Source organism: Neoarius graeffei, chromosome 21 (genome assembly GCF_027579695.1).
Source record: "Neoarius graeffei isolate fNeoGra1 chromosome 21, fNeoGra1.pri, whole genome shotgun sequence".
Classification (NCBI taxonomy): Eukaryota; Metazoa; Chordata; class Actinopteri; order Siluriformes; family Ariidae; genus Neoarius; species Neoarius graeffei.
Window position 1 is genome coordinate 8,794,927 of NC_083589.1, and position 17,580 is coordinate 8,812,506.

At 40.9% G+C, this 17,580-nt stretch overlaps 1 gene segment (V, D, J or C); it reads right to left on the bottom strand.

The window, feature by feature from the left end:
- Positions 1-11,717: 11,717 nt before the first annotated feature.
- On the bottom strand, positions 11,718-12,212 carry LOC132870006 (Ig kappa chain V region 3547-like). The segment is given in 2 exon segments: positions 11,718-12,057; positions 12,156-12,212. Coding segments are annotated over 2 exon segments (378 nt in total).
- Positions 12,213-17,580: the final 5,368 nt, after the last annotated feature.

The window sequence follows — 17,580 nt, forward strand, 5'->3', positions numbered from 1 at the left end:
CAAATTATGTTTTATAGCAAATGCCATGCAATATTCAAGTCTAAAAATGGTTTTGACACGATATTATCAAACCATGACTAGTCAGAAGTACATAACAAGCATGCATCAATCCAAGCAGTGTTTGGGCACAAGTTTCATCTTCATTTTCCTGATAAAGCCTTCAAAGCAGTGACAGATCTGCAAAATAAATAAAGCATGCAAATGATAAATACTCATGCATAATTAAGGCCTGCAAAGGCTATTGTAATCCCAGAATGGATAAAAACATGGACAAAATTTTAATTCTAAAGGCCTGTCAAAAAAATTGCTTGTTTCCGGTCACTCGCCCGACCCTGCCTAAACATCCCCGACCCTAAGGTTTTTTGTTTTTTTTTAAGTCTGGGAGCATGAAATTTCAAATCGAGCCATGCTCAGTTCGACGTCAGCAAAAGTAGAGGAATTTTGCAAATCAGCATCATGCTAGCTGAAAACAAGCATGCAAATACATGTACATCAGAAACCATCACATAACAATTTTGTGGGCAATGTTGCAAGAAAATATATAAAAAAAATTATTTGACAAAAAAAATCTGAAAATAAAAAAAAATGTAAAAAAATTTCCGACCGTCCGTCCCTGAATTTTTTTGAGGCTGTGACAGGAAACACACAATATTTTTGATAGGCCTTAATTAAAGGACTGCAATTTTCTATCCATATTATATTTTACATTTCAGCTGGCTAATCTTACTATTATTAGGCAAAAGAGACATCTTATGGGAGCAGGCCCTATAGATATAACTAGTCTGCCAAAAATGGCACTTTATCATATATACTAGAATCGATATCATACACAGTGAAACCTGTCATTCAAGATCACTACTTTGTCCACAAAAATGTGGTCTTCGTTTTTCAAGGCAGATGGTCTTAAGATACATGGATAATTTATAAATATGAACTGTTATCTTAAGACAGGTGGTCTAACAATCAAATGTCAGCCAGACTTAGGCTTAATTCAAATTTCAAATTATGAATGCGTTAATCAATCAATCAACCTTCATTTCAGACACAAGAGTGGTCCATAGATACATAACTACATAAAAAGACATACAGACATATTATAGATTTAGTAAAAAATAAACAACTAAAAAAAAAAAGTCATAGACATCCATGAAAAACTCAGGTCGTCACATACAATACAGACTGCATCTCCAATGGTTCCACAATGTGGAGGTAAATCTAACTGCACTCATTGCAGGATTCACTAAGGCTACAATTATACCATTGCTAGACGCTGTTAACCTACACATACATCTGTACATAAGATTCCTGAGTACAGCAGGACATGTGGGGACATCAACTTGCACAAAAAGATAACTAGCACTACTCCATCTGGGCACTTTTAACAACAGCCTCATTCCATCATTATATGCCACATGGAGCTTATGGATGCTACTACTCTCATATCTCCTCCACAGATGGGCAGTGTACATCGGCCTACAAAATGCTTTAAAAAGTGCTACTTTAACATAGGATGAACACATTCCAAATTTTCTTATAAGCATGTTAGCTTGAGCATATACCATTCGATACTGTCTCTAGATATCACAATCATCAGACAAATCATCAGTTATGTAATGGCCCAGATACTTAGCCTCACTGCATATGCTGAGAGCTATACCAGACAAGAAAAAATTAGGACTGGGCAATTTCTTATCATCTTTACTTCTAATAATCATTATATTACTCTTCTTGGCATTGTATTTAATGTCGAAGTCATAGCCATACTGAGAGCAGATTCTCAACAGCTGTTGAAACCCAGCACTGCATGGACACAGAATCACCAAATCATCTGCATACATCAGGTGATTGATGATGCGGTCACCAATCATGCAGCCTGTTCTACAGCTGTTTAGAAGTGTTGAGAGACCATCCATATATATGTTAAAGAGAAAAGGGGACAACAAACTCCCCTGCCTGACTCCATTTCCAAAGGGTCAGACATATTGTTACCCCATTTCACAAACATAGACTGCTGCCCATACCAGTACACTAAGGTGGTGTTTACATTAGACCGTATCCGTCTCGTTTTCGTCGCGGATGCACTGTCCGTTCACATTAAAACGCCGGGAAACGACTCCACAGGCAGAACAACTTGAATCCGCCAGGGCCCACGTATTCAACCCAGTTCGTATCTGATCCGGTGCTGTGTAAACATTGAGGAATGAGGAAACGCAGTGCTGAGCTCTAGCTGACGTCGTCATTGGACAACGTCACTGTGACATCCACCTTCCTGATTCGCTGGTGTTGTTCATGCCACGTTGGTCATGTGACACGACTGCTGAAAAACGGCGCGGACTTCACTTCCTGCTATTGTTCCCGCCTTGTATCACCTTTTTGTTTTTCATTAAAGAGTATAAAAGTATGAATATAATGCTTTGCTTTGTCATTCTTAATGTTGTTCATGGTAAGATGCAAATACTGCCCATTGTGTAGTTATGATTGTCTTTAGGCTTGCCATCCTTCCACTTGCAAGTGGTGAGTGACTTGCGCATGCCCGATATGCACTGGGATCACACACACAGCGGCTCAGTCCCGAATCACTGCTCGTGCGCTTCACTCACGCGCTCTGTGAGCTGCGCAGGGCCGGAGTGCGCACCCTCCAGAGGGCACTCGCTGTTCAGGGCAGAGTGATTTAGAGCGCAGCTGCTGAGGAGGAAGCGCTGAGCCGCACTGACACATTTCAACTTACGTGCCGTCTAATTAGTCATGTGATTAGCGTATCCGTGTATTGGCGTTGCTGTGTGCACGCGAATCGTTTTAAAAACGTTAATCTGATGATCCGCTGATACGGTCTAATGTAAACCCCACCTAAGATTCTAATTAGAACCTTGGGAACTCCTCTATTTAGTAGATTTAAGAACAATTTCTCGTGGTTTACACGATCAAAGGCCTTAGAAGCATCAATGAAGCACATAAAAATGGTTGTGTTGTGCCTATTATACAGATCAAGGATCTCTTTGAGTGCAAAAATGCACATATCAGTGCCATGTTTAGGTTTAAAGCCAAATTGGTTGTCCGAGGTCACAGCAACCTCCTCCAACCGATTCAGCAAGATCCTCTCTAAGACCTTTGACAGTATGTTAGCTAAGGCTATGGGTCGGTAATTATCCAGAGAGTTTATCTTACCCGCCTTGTCTTTAATAATGGGCAACAGCATAACAGAAAGCATTGAGTCAGGTAAAACTCCATGAACTAAAAAACCAGAGAAGCATATAGAAAGTAATGGACAGAGATTTCTGCTTGCATATTTCAAATGCTCTACAGTGATCTTATCTGTACCACATGCCTTATTGTCTTTCAAAGACATGACTGCATTAAATATCTCTTGTGGGGAGACAGTAACAATCTCATTATCTTGTATTTCACCCACTACAAAGGTGCTACTTTTCACACAGTGAAACAGCTCCCTATAGTGCTTCTGCCATAGCTTAGTAATTTCATTGACACCAATGACGCCATCAATATTAGTTGGTAAAGATGTTTTACAAGTGTTTAAAATTTTAATTTCTTTCCAAAATTCCTTGTGATTATTATTATACAGTTTCTTTGCAAGAGAATCAGACCTCAAGGTATTTTCATATGACTTAATTTCATATTGACTTTTCTTATAGTCAAACAACGGACCTTGCCTGATTTTACCTGCAGCAGCCCATGCTTTAAAAGCACTTCTAGCTTCTGCATGAAGCTCGCTTACAAAATCATTCCAACCTGGCTTGATGCTATGAGAGCTGGTTTTACACAATGACCCACTTGAAACAAGGAGAGACCTCACAATATGCTCATACATATCACATAAATCAGTGCTATGTTGAGGGCTCTTGCAATTAATATCATAGCATAAGATGGCATCCCTTGATACATAAATATTACTAAGCATTGTGTCCGATAGGTGACTATAATCAAATAGATCTTTTTCAGACAAATTACCCCATGCTATTTTTCCCATGTTTAAATTGGTATCAACAAATGTCTGAGCAGGTACACAATCCATATCAACTGACAAGGAGAAGGGTACATGATCTGTAGTGGCAAATTCATAGTTAATCCTAACAGCCTCAATTGAATCATGAGCATCCGCTGTACAGACACAATGATCTAACCATGAGGTAGTGTGCCATGCATCGCTAATATAAGTGTAGCTGTCATCAGGCAGGAGCACTTTACTAGATAAGATCAGGCCATTATCAGAACAGAACTGCCCAACATGTTTAGCAAAAACAGAGTGGTTATCAGAAACATCTGCATTAAAATCGCCCACAATAAAAAAGCAAGTAGAGGCATTACCTTCTATAAAGGACATAATGAAAGACAGTCTATTGAGAAATTCATCTTCATTTTGGGAGCACTCATAAGGTGTATAAATATTCAAGACAATAAAGTTCTTATCTCCACAAATGAACTTAAGTCCTATGGCCCAGTCCACACCCAGTCTAATTACATTAACCAGTTGGTCATGCTTTTTGTGCCACAGTATAGCAACACCGCCAGCAATTCTGCCCCTTATAATTCTAGTACTCAGGTCCGTAGTGGATTCTCCAGCTCCATAAAAATTCTTATGTAGACAGTTCAGACTCTCTAGATCTTGTTTAGGTAAAAACGTCTCTTGAACACACAGTACATCACAAGTCTCTAAAAGTTTGTCCATCACAAAGCGGCGCGCTTTGTCTGCCTCAGTGTGCCCAACACGCAAACCACGCGCGTTATAAGACACTATATTAATTCTAGTCATTTATTCATGATGATCTATGTGGCCTTCTTTTCCCCGGGATGTTACAGGTACAATTGCACTTCCAGGGCTCTTCTCCTCTATGCCAGATTCGAGGACAGACGCAGGTGGGCTTACACTGTTCATTCTTGGTCTACGAGCCTCAAAGTAACGGCGCACATACACACCCGATGGCCAGAGATGTGTGTTGTACATATCAGCAACTTCATTACACTCTGTGGTGATATGGAACGAGCTAAATCTGTTGCGTGTAGAGTCAATCTTCCGACAGGTTACAGGTTTACCCAGTTTCACAGATAAGTGGGCACCCAGAGTATCGGCATCGAGATCAGGGGAAAATCTAGTTGCAAAAACACTCACCAGCTTGGCTTTGATTGCGAAGATGTTACTGGCCGTGTCAGTGCCTATTATCCCTTCCCTGTGCTGCTCCCTCCTAGGGCGATTTTGGGATCCCGAGCTCACGGTCGCGGCTACTTTTAAAGGTTTCTGAGCCTTCGGTTTTCCTTCCTTGAGGACAGTAGACCATGTTGGAGACAGTGACTGTTGGTTCACGACTTCCCCCGGCCATTGCTTTATGCTGTCTCTCAAAAGTCCGCCCGGTGTACCATTCTGACTTGGTCCTATACCCGACGCACCCTCGCTAGCCCGGCAAAATCCACAGGATGTTTCAATATCCGTCAGCCGGCGCTCCAGAGCAGTGGTCGTCAGTCCCAAATTTCCACTCACGTTAGCCTGGGATTCCACAGCTCCCCTTAGCATAGAGACCTCCCGGCTTAGGCGCTCCATTCTACTGAGCAAGGCCGAGGCATCCATGTTGCCGAAGCCAACAGGTGGGAGTTCATCCAGAAAATATGAAACAAACCTGGGTATACACTCACCGCACTCGTTAAGCAGCTTCAGACAGCCCTTGATGTTATTGGCGTCTTTCTGTGCGCCCTTATGTTTAGTGTTACGCTGCTTTGTTGGACACAATTCAAACAGTGTTCGCTTGGACGATTCAATCCACTCAGAAGAGAAATTGTTTACGGCCAACAGTACAATTTCATCATGCGGCAAAGTTCTCATCTTAACCGATATAAAGTGAAGGAACTCATCTTCCACTATCACTTTACCACTAACTGTTTCATAAACTTCAGGATTCTTACGAACACTAGTGACACCAGCAGCAGCAGTTGCTGCTGCCGCCATGTTAGATCCGTTAAATATCTAGGGGGGCCTATTTTGTTTTTTTGCTATTACTTTATTATCATTTTCACTGTATTCTAAAAATTTTCTAAAACTCCATAAAAAATTTCGATATTATAGGTCATAAATGGATTCATGAGTTAAGTTTTTTACCTGCTTGGATAGTGGACGTTAAGTCTATATATAGGGGATTACTACAGATTAGACCTAATTTGTCAAATTTATGGAATTATATTTAATAAGCCAGGTATTAAAATGCAAAAATGTGCATGGTTTTAGATTTACTGACGACACATTTGTATGGTAAAATATATAGTAAAAGCAGGGGGAATGTGCTTGCTTGTCTACTATAGGCCTAAATAGCACTTTATATTCTTTTATGTTTGGAGAATGTAGTTTCTCAATATATATGGAGAAAAAAACAGCATTTCATGCCATTTATGTAATATTTTGGCCTAAAATTCCAAACACTACTTGTAAACATACACATAGCAGCATCATAGGTTTGATATTTATAAAAACTATTTGTATTTATAACACGCCTATATAGAACACGTCTGAGTACAACACATCTGAACAGCATACCGCCCATTAAGTGGGGCTAATTTTGAGCGTGTCTATTTAGACGATTTACGGCGATAACCCTCCCTGGCGAAAACCTGTCATTGAAATAGGCGAAAACCTCCCAGCAGAAAACAAAGGAGGAAGTCGACCATCACAACGGCGAGTCAGGGAGGTTTTCGATCATAATTTTAACTGTTGAGCAAACAAACCTTCCATCTGTTGTTGACAGACAACAGGGACGTTTTCGACTTTTATGAAATTAGTAAATGTCAGATAAGCAAAATCCCAGGCCGGACCTTTTGAAATCTTTTGAAGATTATTGCCAATGTTAAAGTAATTAGCCAACTGGATTACATGATATGTTTATGTTTGTTTATGCCTACATGCAATTAGGCAATTCACTTACATTTAGTAAATTATATAAAAATATTATTTACAAGTATGAATAAACATAAATATAGTAAATAAATAGTCCCAACAGCTTCAGTTGCGAATAAACAATAATAGTTAATCACATGATTACTGCAGTGATTGATTTATAAAAGGCATCTTGAAAGATTTATATCCGTAAGCTGCTTACTGTATTTACACTTAAAATATAAGGAATATAAGATATCTTTACACTCATAACTCAAAGCACGTAGGCCGATCTATCTGCTTAATATCTCTGGGTTGTGAAAAGGTCTTTAAAAATGCAAGTCTTAAATTTAATCTTATTTTTTATATAATTGCCAGAGGCCAGGGTAGGTAAGTAGGTTATTATTTTCACATTTTTAGTTATTTATGGTGACAGTAAGTTAGTTAAGTCAAAATATGTATGAATTCTGTGTTAAAATATAAACTATAGGATAAAAGATAGGCTAGTATCAAAAAACTCCTAAATAATATACACCCGCCCAGTTGCAGCTTTTTAGTCGGCCTAAAAGACACAAGTGACGAGTGTAGGACAAAATGCTCACTTATGAAACTGGAAATATTATGATCTTCCAAATAACGACTGATTAGGACAAATACTTACCTTAACATTATACCAAAGATGCAAAAATATACATTTAAAATTGTATTATACATTTAAAATATTGTCATATAAATTACTAAATGGTGAAGTGGCTCATGCAGTTTTCCAGCACATACTCAATCTTGTCCCCCTACAGTACATATTTAATGTTCTGAAAATAATTAAAATTATTCAAACAATAGTTTAATGACGGAATAAAAAAAAAAAAATTATAGTATGTTCATCGCTGGTGGCACGGTGGTGTAGTGGTTAGCGCTGTCGCCTCACAGCAAGAAGGTCCGGGTTCGAGCCCTGTGGCCAGCGAGGGCCTTTCTGTGCGGAGTTTGCATGTTCTCCCCGTGTCCGCGTGGGTTTCCTCCGGGTGCTCCGGTTTCCCCCACAGTCCAAAGACATGCAGGTTAGGTTAACTGGTGACTCTAAATTGAGCGTAGGTGTGAATGTGAGTGTGAATGGTTGTCTGTGTCTGTGTGTCAGCCCTGTGATGACCTGGCGACTTGTCCAGGGTGTACCCCGCCTTTCGCCCGTAGTCAGCTGGGATAGGCTCCAGCTTGCCTGCGACCCTGTAGAACAGGATAAAGCGGCTAGAGATAATGATAATGAAAACATGCCATGAAATAACAAGATATGTTAATACACCATGTCAATTATGCCGACATACTCGAATAACACCATTAAAAATATTTTATAAGATTCAAACCATGAATTATTATTTGAAATTTACAGACAATTTTTTGGTTGAAGCGATCGAAGCCACACATCACACGAATTGCATGCCTCATAGCAAAAATTTTCTGCACATAGAAGTGACATAAGCTAGCAATCATATTTATTTTTTAATTATGCATTTTATTTTTGTTCAAAGGAATTAAAAAATAATATCATAATAGCTTCATGGGGAATAGACTTTTATTTAGAGGCAAGCTCTACACATACAACATGAACATTATATGAATGTTCACAAACACACTGAACATTATGCAAACATTCTATGAACATTTCATACGTTTGCAAATGTTTGCTTCCATGCAAACATTACACAAACATCATGAACATTACATGAACGTTCGCGAACTTGCTGAACAATAAACAAACATTCGATGAACATTTGATTGATGTTAGCAAATGTTCGCTTCTGGGTGGGCAGTTTAAAACAGATCTTAAAGAAGCTTACAACAAGAATGTTCAGACAGTAAAATGGAGTTTTTATTCATATAATATACAGAACATTCAGCATTTCAGCTGCAAAGTTACATTTTTATTTTCCACCTGTTAACTCGAGTTCTGTTCAGTATCTTGCTTTTGAAACTTATCTAAAGTGTAAATATATCTGACTTCCTGTTTCCATTGGGTTTGTGACGCCGTGTTCACACACACTGACCTACAAAATGCCCCTCGTGACCCCTCTAGTGACCGGAAGGAAAGAAAGTGAGTGATCTATTGCGAAAGTGAGAAACGTTTGAAAATATAATATTTTCTGTGACCCATCATCCCAGTTTCATATAATTTAACATGATAACTTCATAAAAAGCTGAAACTCTCCCTGACACTATTCAAAAACCAAAAAGTAGAAATCCCAAACACAGGTCGAATGGTACTTCTGAGAATCTCTGCTTATTGGACGCTCTGCTTTTTCATGTGACACTGTCAAAGGGAGACACTTCATTTCTTTCCTCTAAAAACCAGGAGAGATGCTTGGAATTTCATGGACATCTGTTTTAGCATTATTCTGCTCACTGCACTTTTCTTCTCTGTCTGTTTTCTCAGGTCCCTCCCTGTCTTTCTTTGTGTTTTATGACTTGATTCTGAAATGAACTTCAACTGTGATGCGTGATGATGAGAAGAAAAATAGAAATGGCATTTATATTTTAAATGTCAGACTCAGCTTGATAATATGGTTCTATTTCATGAATATTAAAGCTATTATAAGGCGGCACGGTGGTGTAGTGGTTAGCACTGTCGCCTCACAGCAAGACGGTCCTGGGTTTGAGCCCAGCGCCTGACGGGGGCCTTTGAGTGTGGAGTTTGCCTGTTCTCTCCGTGTCTGTGTGGGTTTCCTCTGGGTGCTCCGGTTTCCCCCACAGCTCAAAGACATGCAGGTTAGGCTAATTTGTGGCTCTAAATTGACCGTAGGTGTGAATGGTTATTTGTGTGTCTATGTGTTAGCCCTGCGATGGCCTGGCGACTTCACCAGGGTGTACCCCGCCTCTCACCCATAGTCAGCTGGGATAGGCTCCAGCTTGCCTGCGACCCTGTACAGGATAAAGCCTCACTCACAACCCGCCATAAGTGTTTTGGACATGCACGGGTTACACGGTTTGGTAGCTTGAAGCTGTGCCGCAGGGTCGCGGTGAGCCCGGGGGAAAGTTTGGGGGTGGAGTACGGGCAAAGTACTTGTCAAGTACAGGTTGCACGCCGGACTTCCTCAAGGTGTGGGAAGACTTGCGCCGTTAGCCCATGGAAAGCGTATGTCTGATGCACGTGATCAGTGTGTGTTCAGAGCGTGTGGAGTGCCTGTGACTTCCATTATACCAGTTTCCTGCGCTAAGAGTTAGAGCCGCACATGTGAAGCATGTGTGACACGTGTGTTTAGTACGTTACAATCACTCATAACTTGTGTGTGATGCAAGCCAGGAGTGGGTATAAAACCAGCATGTCTGCAGCATTCTGCATCTGTCTTTCGGCTGAAGAACATTGGATATTTTGTGGGAAAAATGTAAAAAATTTCAGTTTAAAGTTGAGAAAATGGGACCCAAGAAGAAGCGAGCAAAAGTGAAGTAACCCAGCCTGAAACAGCAGAGGGGGAGGAGGAGGAAGAATGTGATGATGATGGTAGCAGCACCGGCGAGCCCTGCACGGACAGGGAGAAGTTTGCCTTCAAGCCGGCAGAAGGCACAGCAGCCCGCCAGAGGGATTTTCACAGGTAAATACACACGCTTTAAACATTCATTCAGTATCTATATGCTTATGTAATTAATATTATATATGCTGAGTTTCATGTATGTTTAAGCTAAAGATGGCCAGAAGTGAGGACATTGCAATCCCATCATCGCTGTCAGGCCATTGTGCCATGCTCAGTGATGAGGACAAGGACATCCCGACACCCCGTCCCACCACTCAGCAGGAGTCGGAGCAGGACAGCAGCTCGGAGTCAAAGTGTGTTTCAGTGCTCAAACTGTTGGGCTATTTAGTTGGGATTTTTTACAATGTAATAAAATGCGTTATTCCCTTATACTCATGTTTTATTATTTGACGTTTGCATGGTAAATTAACATACACTCAAATAAAAACAGCAAATGAGGTGGTCTTCTTCCCTTCTACAATGCTACACACTACACGATCGGTTCCTTGGTTCCTCCTCAATATATATACCCAGAGTTTTGCCCCTCATGTCACGTGCAGGTCGCATGCGCTGCTTGTATGCCACACATTGGGTAGAAAGTGAGATGAATTTCTGTTTTGCAAGCCGCACAAAAAGCAAGTGTGGAATACTTGTGAAGTGCTTCTGAGGCGCGTCACTCATACAATGACCGTGCCTCAATCATGCGTCTTACTGTCATCACAGAAAGCCCCTACTAGCCGCGCTGCTGACTTGGTTCAGGTGTACAAAAGGAATACGGGTCCCATACGTAGTGTATGCGTTCTTGATTAGTCGCAGGACCTGTAGAACTTGCATGTGCAGGACCAAAAGTCTCCACGGGCAGTCTGCAACCTTCTACTGAGCTGAACACACGCAAGTGTCGCACAAGTCTCAAGCATAATTTTGCCAAACTTTTTTATGGTAGACGGCCCGTAGCAGCTCGTACGGCGGGTTGTGAGTGAGGCTTAAGCGGCTACAGACAATAGATGGATAAAGTTATTATAATCAAATATGAACTTGATAATACTGTAAGACAGTAAATCATATATGCAACAAATTATAACTATAATAAATACTTAACTGTGTAAAATGGGATAAAGATAATTAGTAAGCAGTGAATCAGAATGATCAGGACTTTGTTTGTCTGTCCACAGCTGAGAAAGGTGGACTCCTCTCACAGATGTGTGTGTATTAGTGAGTTAGTGTGGTGTGTTTTCTCTCGTCCACAGTGTGTGTCATTGTGCTGTATCACATCCTCCCCCTCAGCACCTGCAGTCGCTCCCAGCTGCAGCAGTGCTTCTCTGTGCACTCTCACTGAACCAGGTTTTTGTACGACGCTCTAACACTGTGTGAACACCAAGCTACTACTGATCAGATGTGCACTCAGACAGTAGTAATCTCCTGCATCTTCAGTCTGGACTCCACTGATGGTCAGAGTGAAGTCAGTATTCGATCCACTGCCGCTGAAACGAGCTGGAGTCCCTGACTGTAATTCAGTAGCAGCATAGATCAGGAGTTTAGGAGCTTCTCCAGGTTTCTGCAGGTACCAGGCGAGAGTGTTACCAAGAAGCACGCTGCTACTGGTTCTACAGTTGATGGTGACTGTGTTTCCTGGAGCAACAGTTTGCACTGAAGGAGTCTGAGTCACAGTCACCTGACCTCTGGATCCTGAAGAGAAACATAGATTGTGTTTGTAAGCTCTAAAGTGGTGTAGAATTCGTATGAAATGAAGTGTGTGAGGCTGTGAGTTGATGTTAAACTCTCACCTTGAGTCCAGAGGGCCAGTGTGCAGATGAAGACGCTGATCAAAGTCATGGTTGCTGTGGGTGAAGTTGCTGAGCAGCAGCTCTCAGTCATGAAGTGTTAAAGTCACAGGGCTATAAACACTCGCAGAGCACTGAAGCATGGACTGATAATGCAAAGTGTGTGTGTGTGTGTGTGTGTGTGTGTGTGTGTGTGTGTACTGCAGTGTGATGGAGGTTTTTGTACGACGGTTTCATTAGAATGTATCACTGTGGTGGACTTTTGGTGGAGGCTCCAAACTCATTGTGAACAGTAAGTGTGTTTTCTTCTTTTAATGCAAAATTCATTTAGTTCATTACTTCTGACAGTAATAAATAAACTTAAACTGAAGAAATTATTTATGTTCATAATTGTGTAATTGATTTTATTGTGTGTTATTATGCTCTGATGAGGAATACATTTCAGTATCAGAACAGATCCCATATCAATGTTCTTAAACATTCAATAAATACACAATTATTGATGTTAAATATGTAATAATTACACACTTGCGATAAATTCAACATGCAATAACTCTGCAGTTCCTCTATAATAAACATTTAATAAATATAGTGACTGTGTGCTGATGTAAAATCCAGATGAAAGCTGCTGTGTGTGTTTGTGTTAAACGATGAATATTTCTGTCATCAGCTACATTTGTATTTGCTGCAGTTAAATGTGCTGAAGGTTTGAACTATAAAGTAATAAAACTTGTTCTAAAATTATTTTCCCAGATAAATTACAGAGTGGAACATGTTTGTTTTGTTGCTGCACTGAAACTGATGTCACATAATAAAGTAGTGAATGAAACTCAGTCATGAAGTCAGACTTTATTCGACTTAATTCCTCTGTAAGATCAGTCAGTTCCACAAAGTTGCAGAAATATTTCATCCTCATTTCTAATTGTGTGTGAATGAGGTGTCTATGATGTGTTTGTGTGTTTCTCCTCTCCAGCGGGTTCCACAGTGTCTCCCTCCGTGTCTCTGCTCCCTCCGTCCCCTCTGCAGCTGTCTGAGGGATCGGCCTCGCTGCTCTGCCTGCTGTCTGGCTACTCTCCACAGGGGGCGCTGGTGAGCTGGACAGTGGACGGCTCAGAGGTGAAGAACGGGGTTCTGAGCAGCGCAGAAGTAGAGAAGAACGGCCGTTACAGCCGCAGCAGCACCCTGACCCTCAGCAAAGACCTCTGGGAAAAGGGGGAGGAGTTCCGCTGCACGGTCTCCCATAACAACGTCAATCATCCAGTCACGTTCAGAAAGAGTCAGTGTGAAGGCTAGTGGATCCAAGATAGAGTTTAACATGGAGCTGCTTATGATCCATCTACAATAGAGTTTCAATTCTACACAATGCTGACATTTCTGTCTTTCCTCTCTTCACTGTCCTGTTGCTCTTCCTGTAGTTTGTGCTGAAATAAAGCTGAATTTTGGACGTTGTCTGTTCTTTTATTGGAGTTAATAGTGATGATCAGTGTGATGAGAGAGTGTGATTAGCTGTAGATTCAGTGCTGTGTTTTGTGCTTCAGTGAGTTTGACTGAAGGAAGTTGAACATCTGGTGAAGTTTCTGCTCTATTCTGGGAGAAATGAAACGATTCCGTCCTGTTCATGCAAATCTCACTGACACCTCACTGCTCTCTCTCTCTCTCTCTCTCTCTCTCATCACATTAGTTTTTCATGAACCATATCTTGAACCTCACACCAACTGTTAAGTCCTGTTTTACCAACACATTGTCCTTTATATTCGCTCAGTCTCACAAAAGTTTTCGGTGATCATGATCTACATTCTACACGAGTGTCTTTGGTTTTGCATTCAGGTTCTTTTCTCATGCAACTGCATCAACACACAAATGTTACATATTCAAAAGTCTGAGATTGATGACACCTACGGTATGTGTCGTATGTCCCGAGAACAATTTTTATTTTTTTTTGCTGTGAACAGGATGAACAGTTGTTTTGATGTCAGATTATTTTCTCTTTCATTCTGAGATAGCCTACTTGCTATTGGTGCCATAATTAAAAGCAATGGTTCGGTTCACCAATTTGCTGTTTGACGGTTTACAGGATTATTGAGCCACCTATTTAAGCAAGAGCTTTGCCAGTCATTAAAGGTCAATAATAGCACATCTGGCTCTGTTAGAATACCTTGACACATCTCTAAGTTGTGAGAGGGGTTTTGAGGAGTGCAGGGATTTTTTATGGAGAGGGACAAGTGGTTATTGAGTTGCTTTTGTCTCCCAAAGCATCCAGGTTGATGGTGTGGCAGCACAGGGAGCGGAGGACACTTACTTTTTCTCTCTCTCTGTCTGTCTCTCAGCTCAGGGTTTCCTGGCTCTCTGGGCCTCCAGGCCGGTTTGTCGAGCTGAAGGCTGAACACCACTGATACCTGGCTCTGATTAAACTGAAACTTCATTAAAATGAGGCTCTGTATATTTAAAGGAAGAGAAAATCTAAACTAAATACATGCATGTTTTGGTTGCGTGTAACACTGAGAGCCTGTAAGAAATGTTTCAGGCATATTTGACCATTTATGAGGAAGTTGTGAGTGTTTTTGTATCGCTGCTCGAATGCCACCAGTAGGCTGCCATGTTGCCTGTTGGAAGGGCGATGCGTGACGTCATTTGGGTGCAAGGCTGAGTGTCGCTCTTCAGTACTGAAGGGGCAAAGCAAAAGGTCTACGAAGGTGACAATGTCAGTTTTTTCACGAAACATCTGAAATCGTGTATTAATCAGCTACAACCCTGATTTATGGACAAACCTGAACTCTTTACCTGTAAAATGAGGCTGAAACTATGCATTATACTACTCATTAGCATGCTTAGCATGCTCTCGACTCATTCATGAAAAACTTCCTCTTAAAGATGTCCCCAGGCTAGCCTACCGTAATTACCGTGATAGACAGTCCAACCCCCACGGCAATGCAGAAAGAGGGTACCCAGGAAACACACACACTGTAAAACCCGATAAGGTCACTGAGCTCAAAAATTTTATTGAAACCGATTCTGTAAAAATTTTTGAGGTAAGTAACTTAAATTTTTTAAGGTAATATTTCTTAAAAATTGCACTATAGTTACACTTAATTGTAATTTTTAAGAAATCTTACCTTAAAAAATTTAAGTTACTTACCTCAAAAATTTTTACGTAATCAGTTTCAATAAAATTTTTGAGCTCAGTGACCTTATCGGGTTTTACAGTGCAACATATATACGATGTAGTGGTTAGGTAGTGGTTTGGTAATGTCAGGGAAATATGTCATCGTTACATAGTAGGCACGTCCTAAAACAACGTCATGCCGAAACGTAATGACATGTAATGGTAATATGTAACGACAACATAGTGGTAATACCTAACGACAATGTAGTGGTAATACGTAACGACAATGTAGTGTTAATACGTAACAACAACGTAGTGGGAATACGTAATGAGAACATAGTGGTAATATGTAATGGACATGTTATCTGGCAACCATCCAGTGACGTACGTCCTACTACGTAGTCTACATGTTTTGCGTATTTTCTATTTGATGATCGATGTATTAATAATTTGCTTTTGTACATTTTGTTGTTTGTCTCTATGAATAACATTAACAATGTGATCTTGGTCTATTGATGAATTGATCATATTTTAACTTTCAAATAGCGCTGAATGAGGCCATTTAAATGAAATAAAAGTTTGTAGAGTCATGATTTTGCAGTTAGGCATGTCTTATCAGTTGATCTGCATTGTAACCCTCTAATATAACTATTAGTGGTATTTTTTTAATCCAAAATCATGTTCGGTACAGGGCGGCACGGTGGTGTAGTGGTTAGCGCTGTCGCCTCACAGCAAGAAGGTCCGGGTTCGAGCCCCGTGGCCGGCGAGGGCCTTTCTGTGTGGAGTTTGCATGTTCTCCCCGTGTCCGCATGGGTTTCCTCCGGGTGCTCCGGTTTCCCCCACAGTCCAAAGACATGCAGGTTAGGTTAACTGGTGACTCTAAATTGACCATAGGTGTGAATGTGAGTGTGAATGGTTGTCTGTGTCTATGTGTCAGCCCTGTGATGACCTGGCGACTTGTCCAGGGTGTACCCCGCCTTTCGCCCGTAGTCAGCTGGGATAGGCTCCAGCTTGCCTGCGACCCTGTAGAACAGGATAAAGCGGCTAGAGATAATGAGATGAGATGAAATGAGATGTTCGGTACACGCAAAACTTTAACTGAAGGGGAGGACTTTCACATGATCCGTGATTGCCAACAAATTATTTCCGTGACCCGTGATTTGAGCCTGTTTCTATTCCTGTGATGTGTGATTGAGAATTTTTATGTTTGTGACCCCCAGTGGTGGATCCGAGGGAGGGGTTTAACCCCCCACCCCCTTCAGCGACCAGGGGAGGGGGGGGTGGTTGTATGAAAGAGTAAACACAGTAGAAATCTTGAAGCAAGCAAAATTATTTAAAATATGCCCAGATTCACTGAATGAACATGTACAGTTTCATTTTCCAGGGCGCCTTCGGGCCACTCATCGACGCTTTTCATAGAAATGATCAATATCCCCCTGCTTTCTTTCCAAATCCAATACCCGACCCTCTCCCGTGACGCCCTCCACCACCCCACCCTGTCAACTTGGCGGGAAAAGGGCATATGCTGGCTGACCTCTATCCCATCATGCTTTGCGGCTCCGGATCGCGTCGGTCTTTCAAAACCCGTTGAAGGAACAACTTCCGGCTTCCCAGTTTTTTTTATTCGTGTGAAGGGAAGGTGTTTCGGTATAACTGGAGAGCTTTGATCGACAGAATCTTTCAAGGTAAGAATGTTACCCTTGCTATTGTTGTCACTATGTGAATGTAAGGCGATTAAGTCTGACGATATATTATATGCAAATGTTATCGTTAAATGTTTATTTTAATGAATGTTAATGTCTGAGTCTCCACCGCAGGAAAGCGCGCCGCAGCGCCATGTTGTTTGTGGGGGATGATGCGCGTGGTGTCGGAGTCCCGCCTCCCAGTGCCAACACTGTTATTCAATGTTAGTGTGGATCCTTTATGGGGGAATTCCATTCACTTTTTAAAACCATGGTTTAAAGCTGTGAAGGTTTAACTACCTCCTGATTTCAATCGAAAGATGACTTTGGTCAGTTATTTCATCTTGTTACAATATAAACTGATAAACATGCATCCTAATATGACTGTTTGGTGAAATTTAAAAACTAAATTGTTTCACAAAATTTATTCTGTAACAACACATGTAGACTACTTATCGGGGTATTTGGAATGTTTCATAAAGCTGTTCCACACTATTTCAGTTTGTTTTACTGTTACATGTATTTATTATGCAATCTATAGAAAAATTCACTTTGGTGGAATTTCTTTTTATCTCTTGGGAATATCATTCATATCCAAGGTTTGCATCTTACATTCATTCCAAACAAACAGTGAAATCTTACC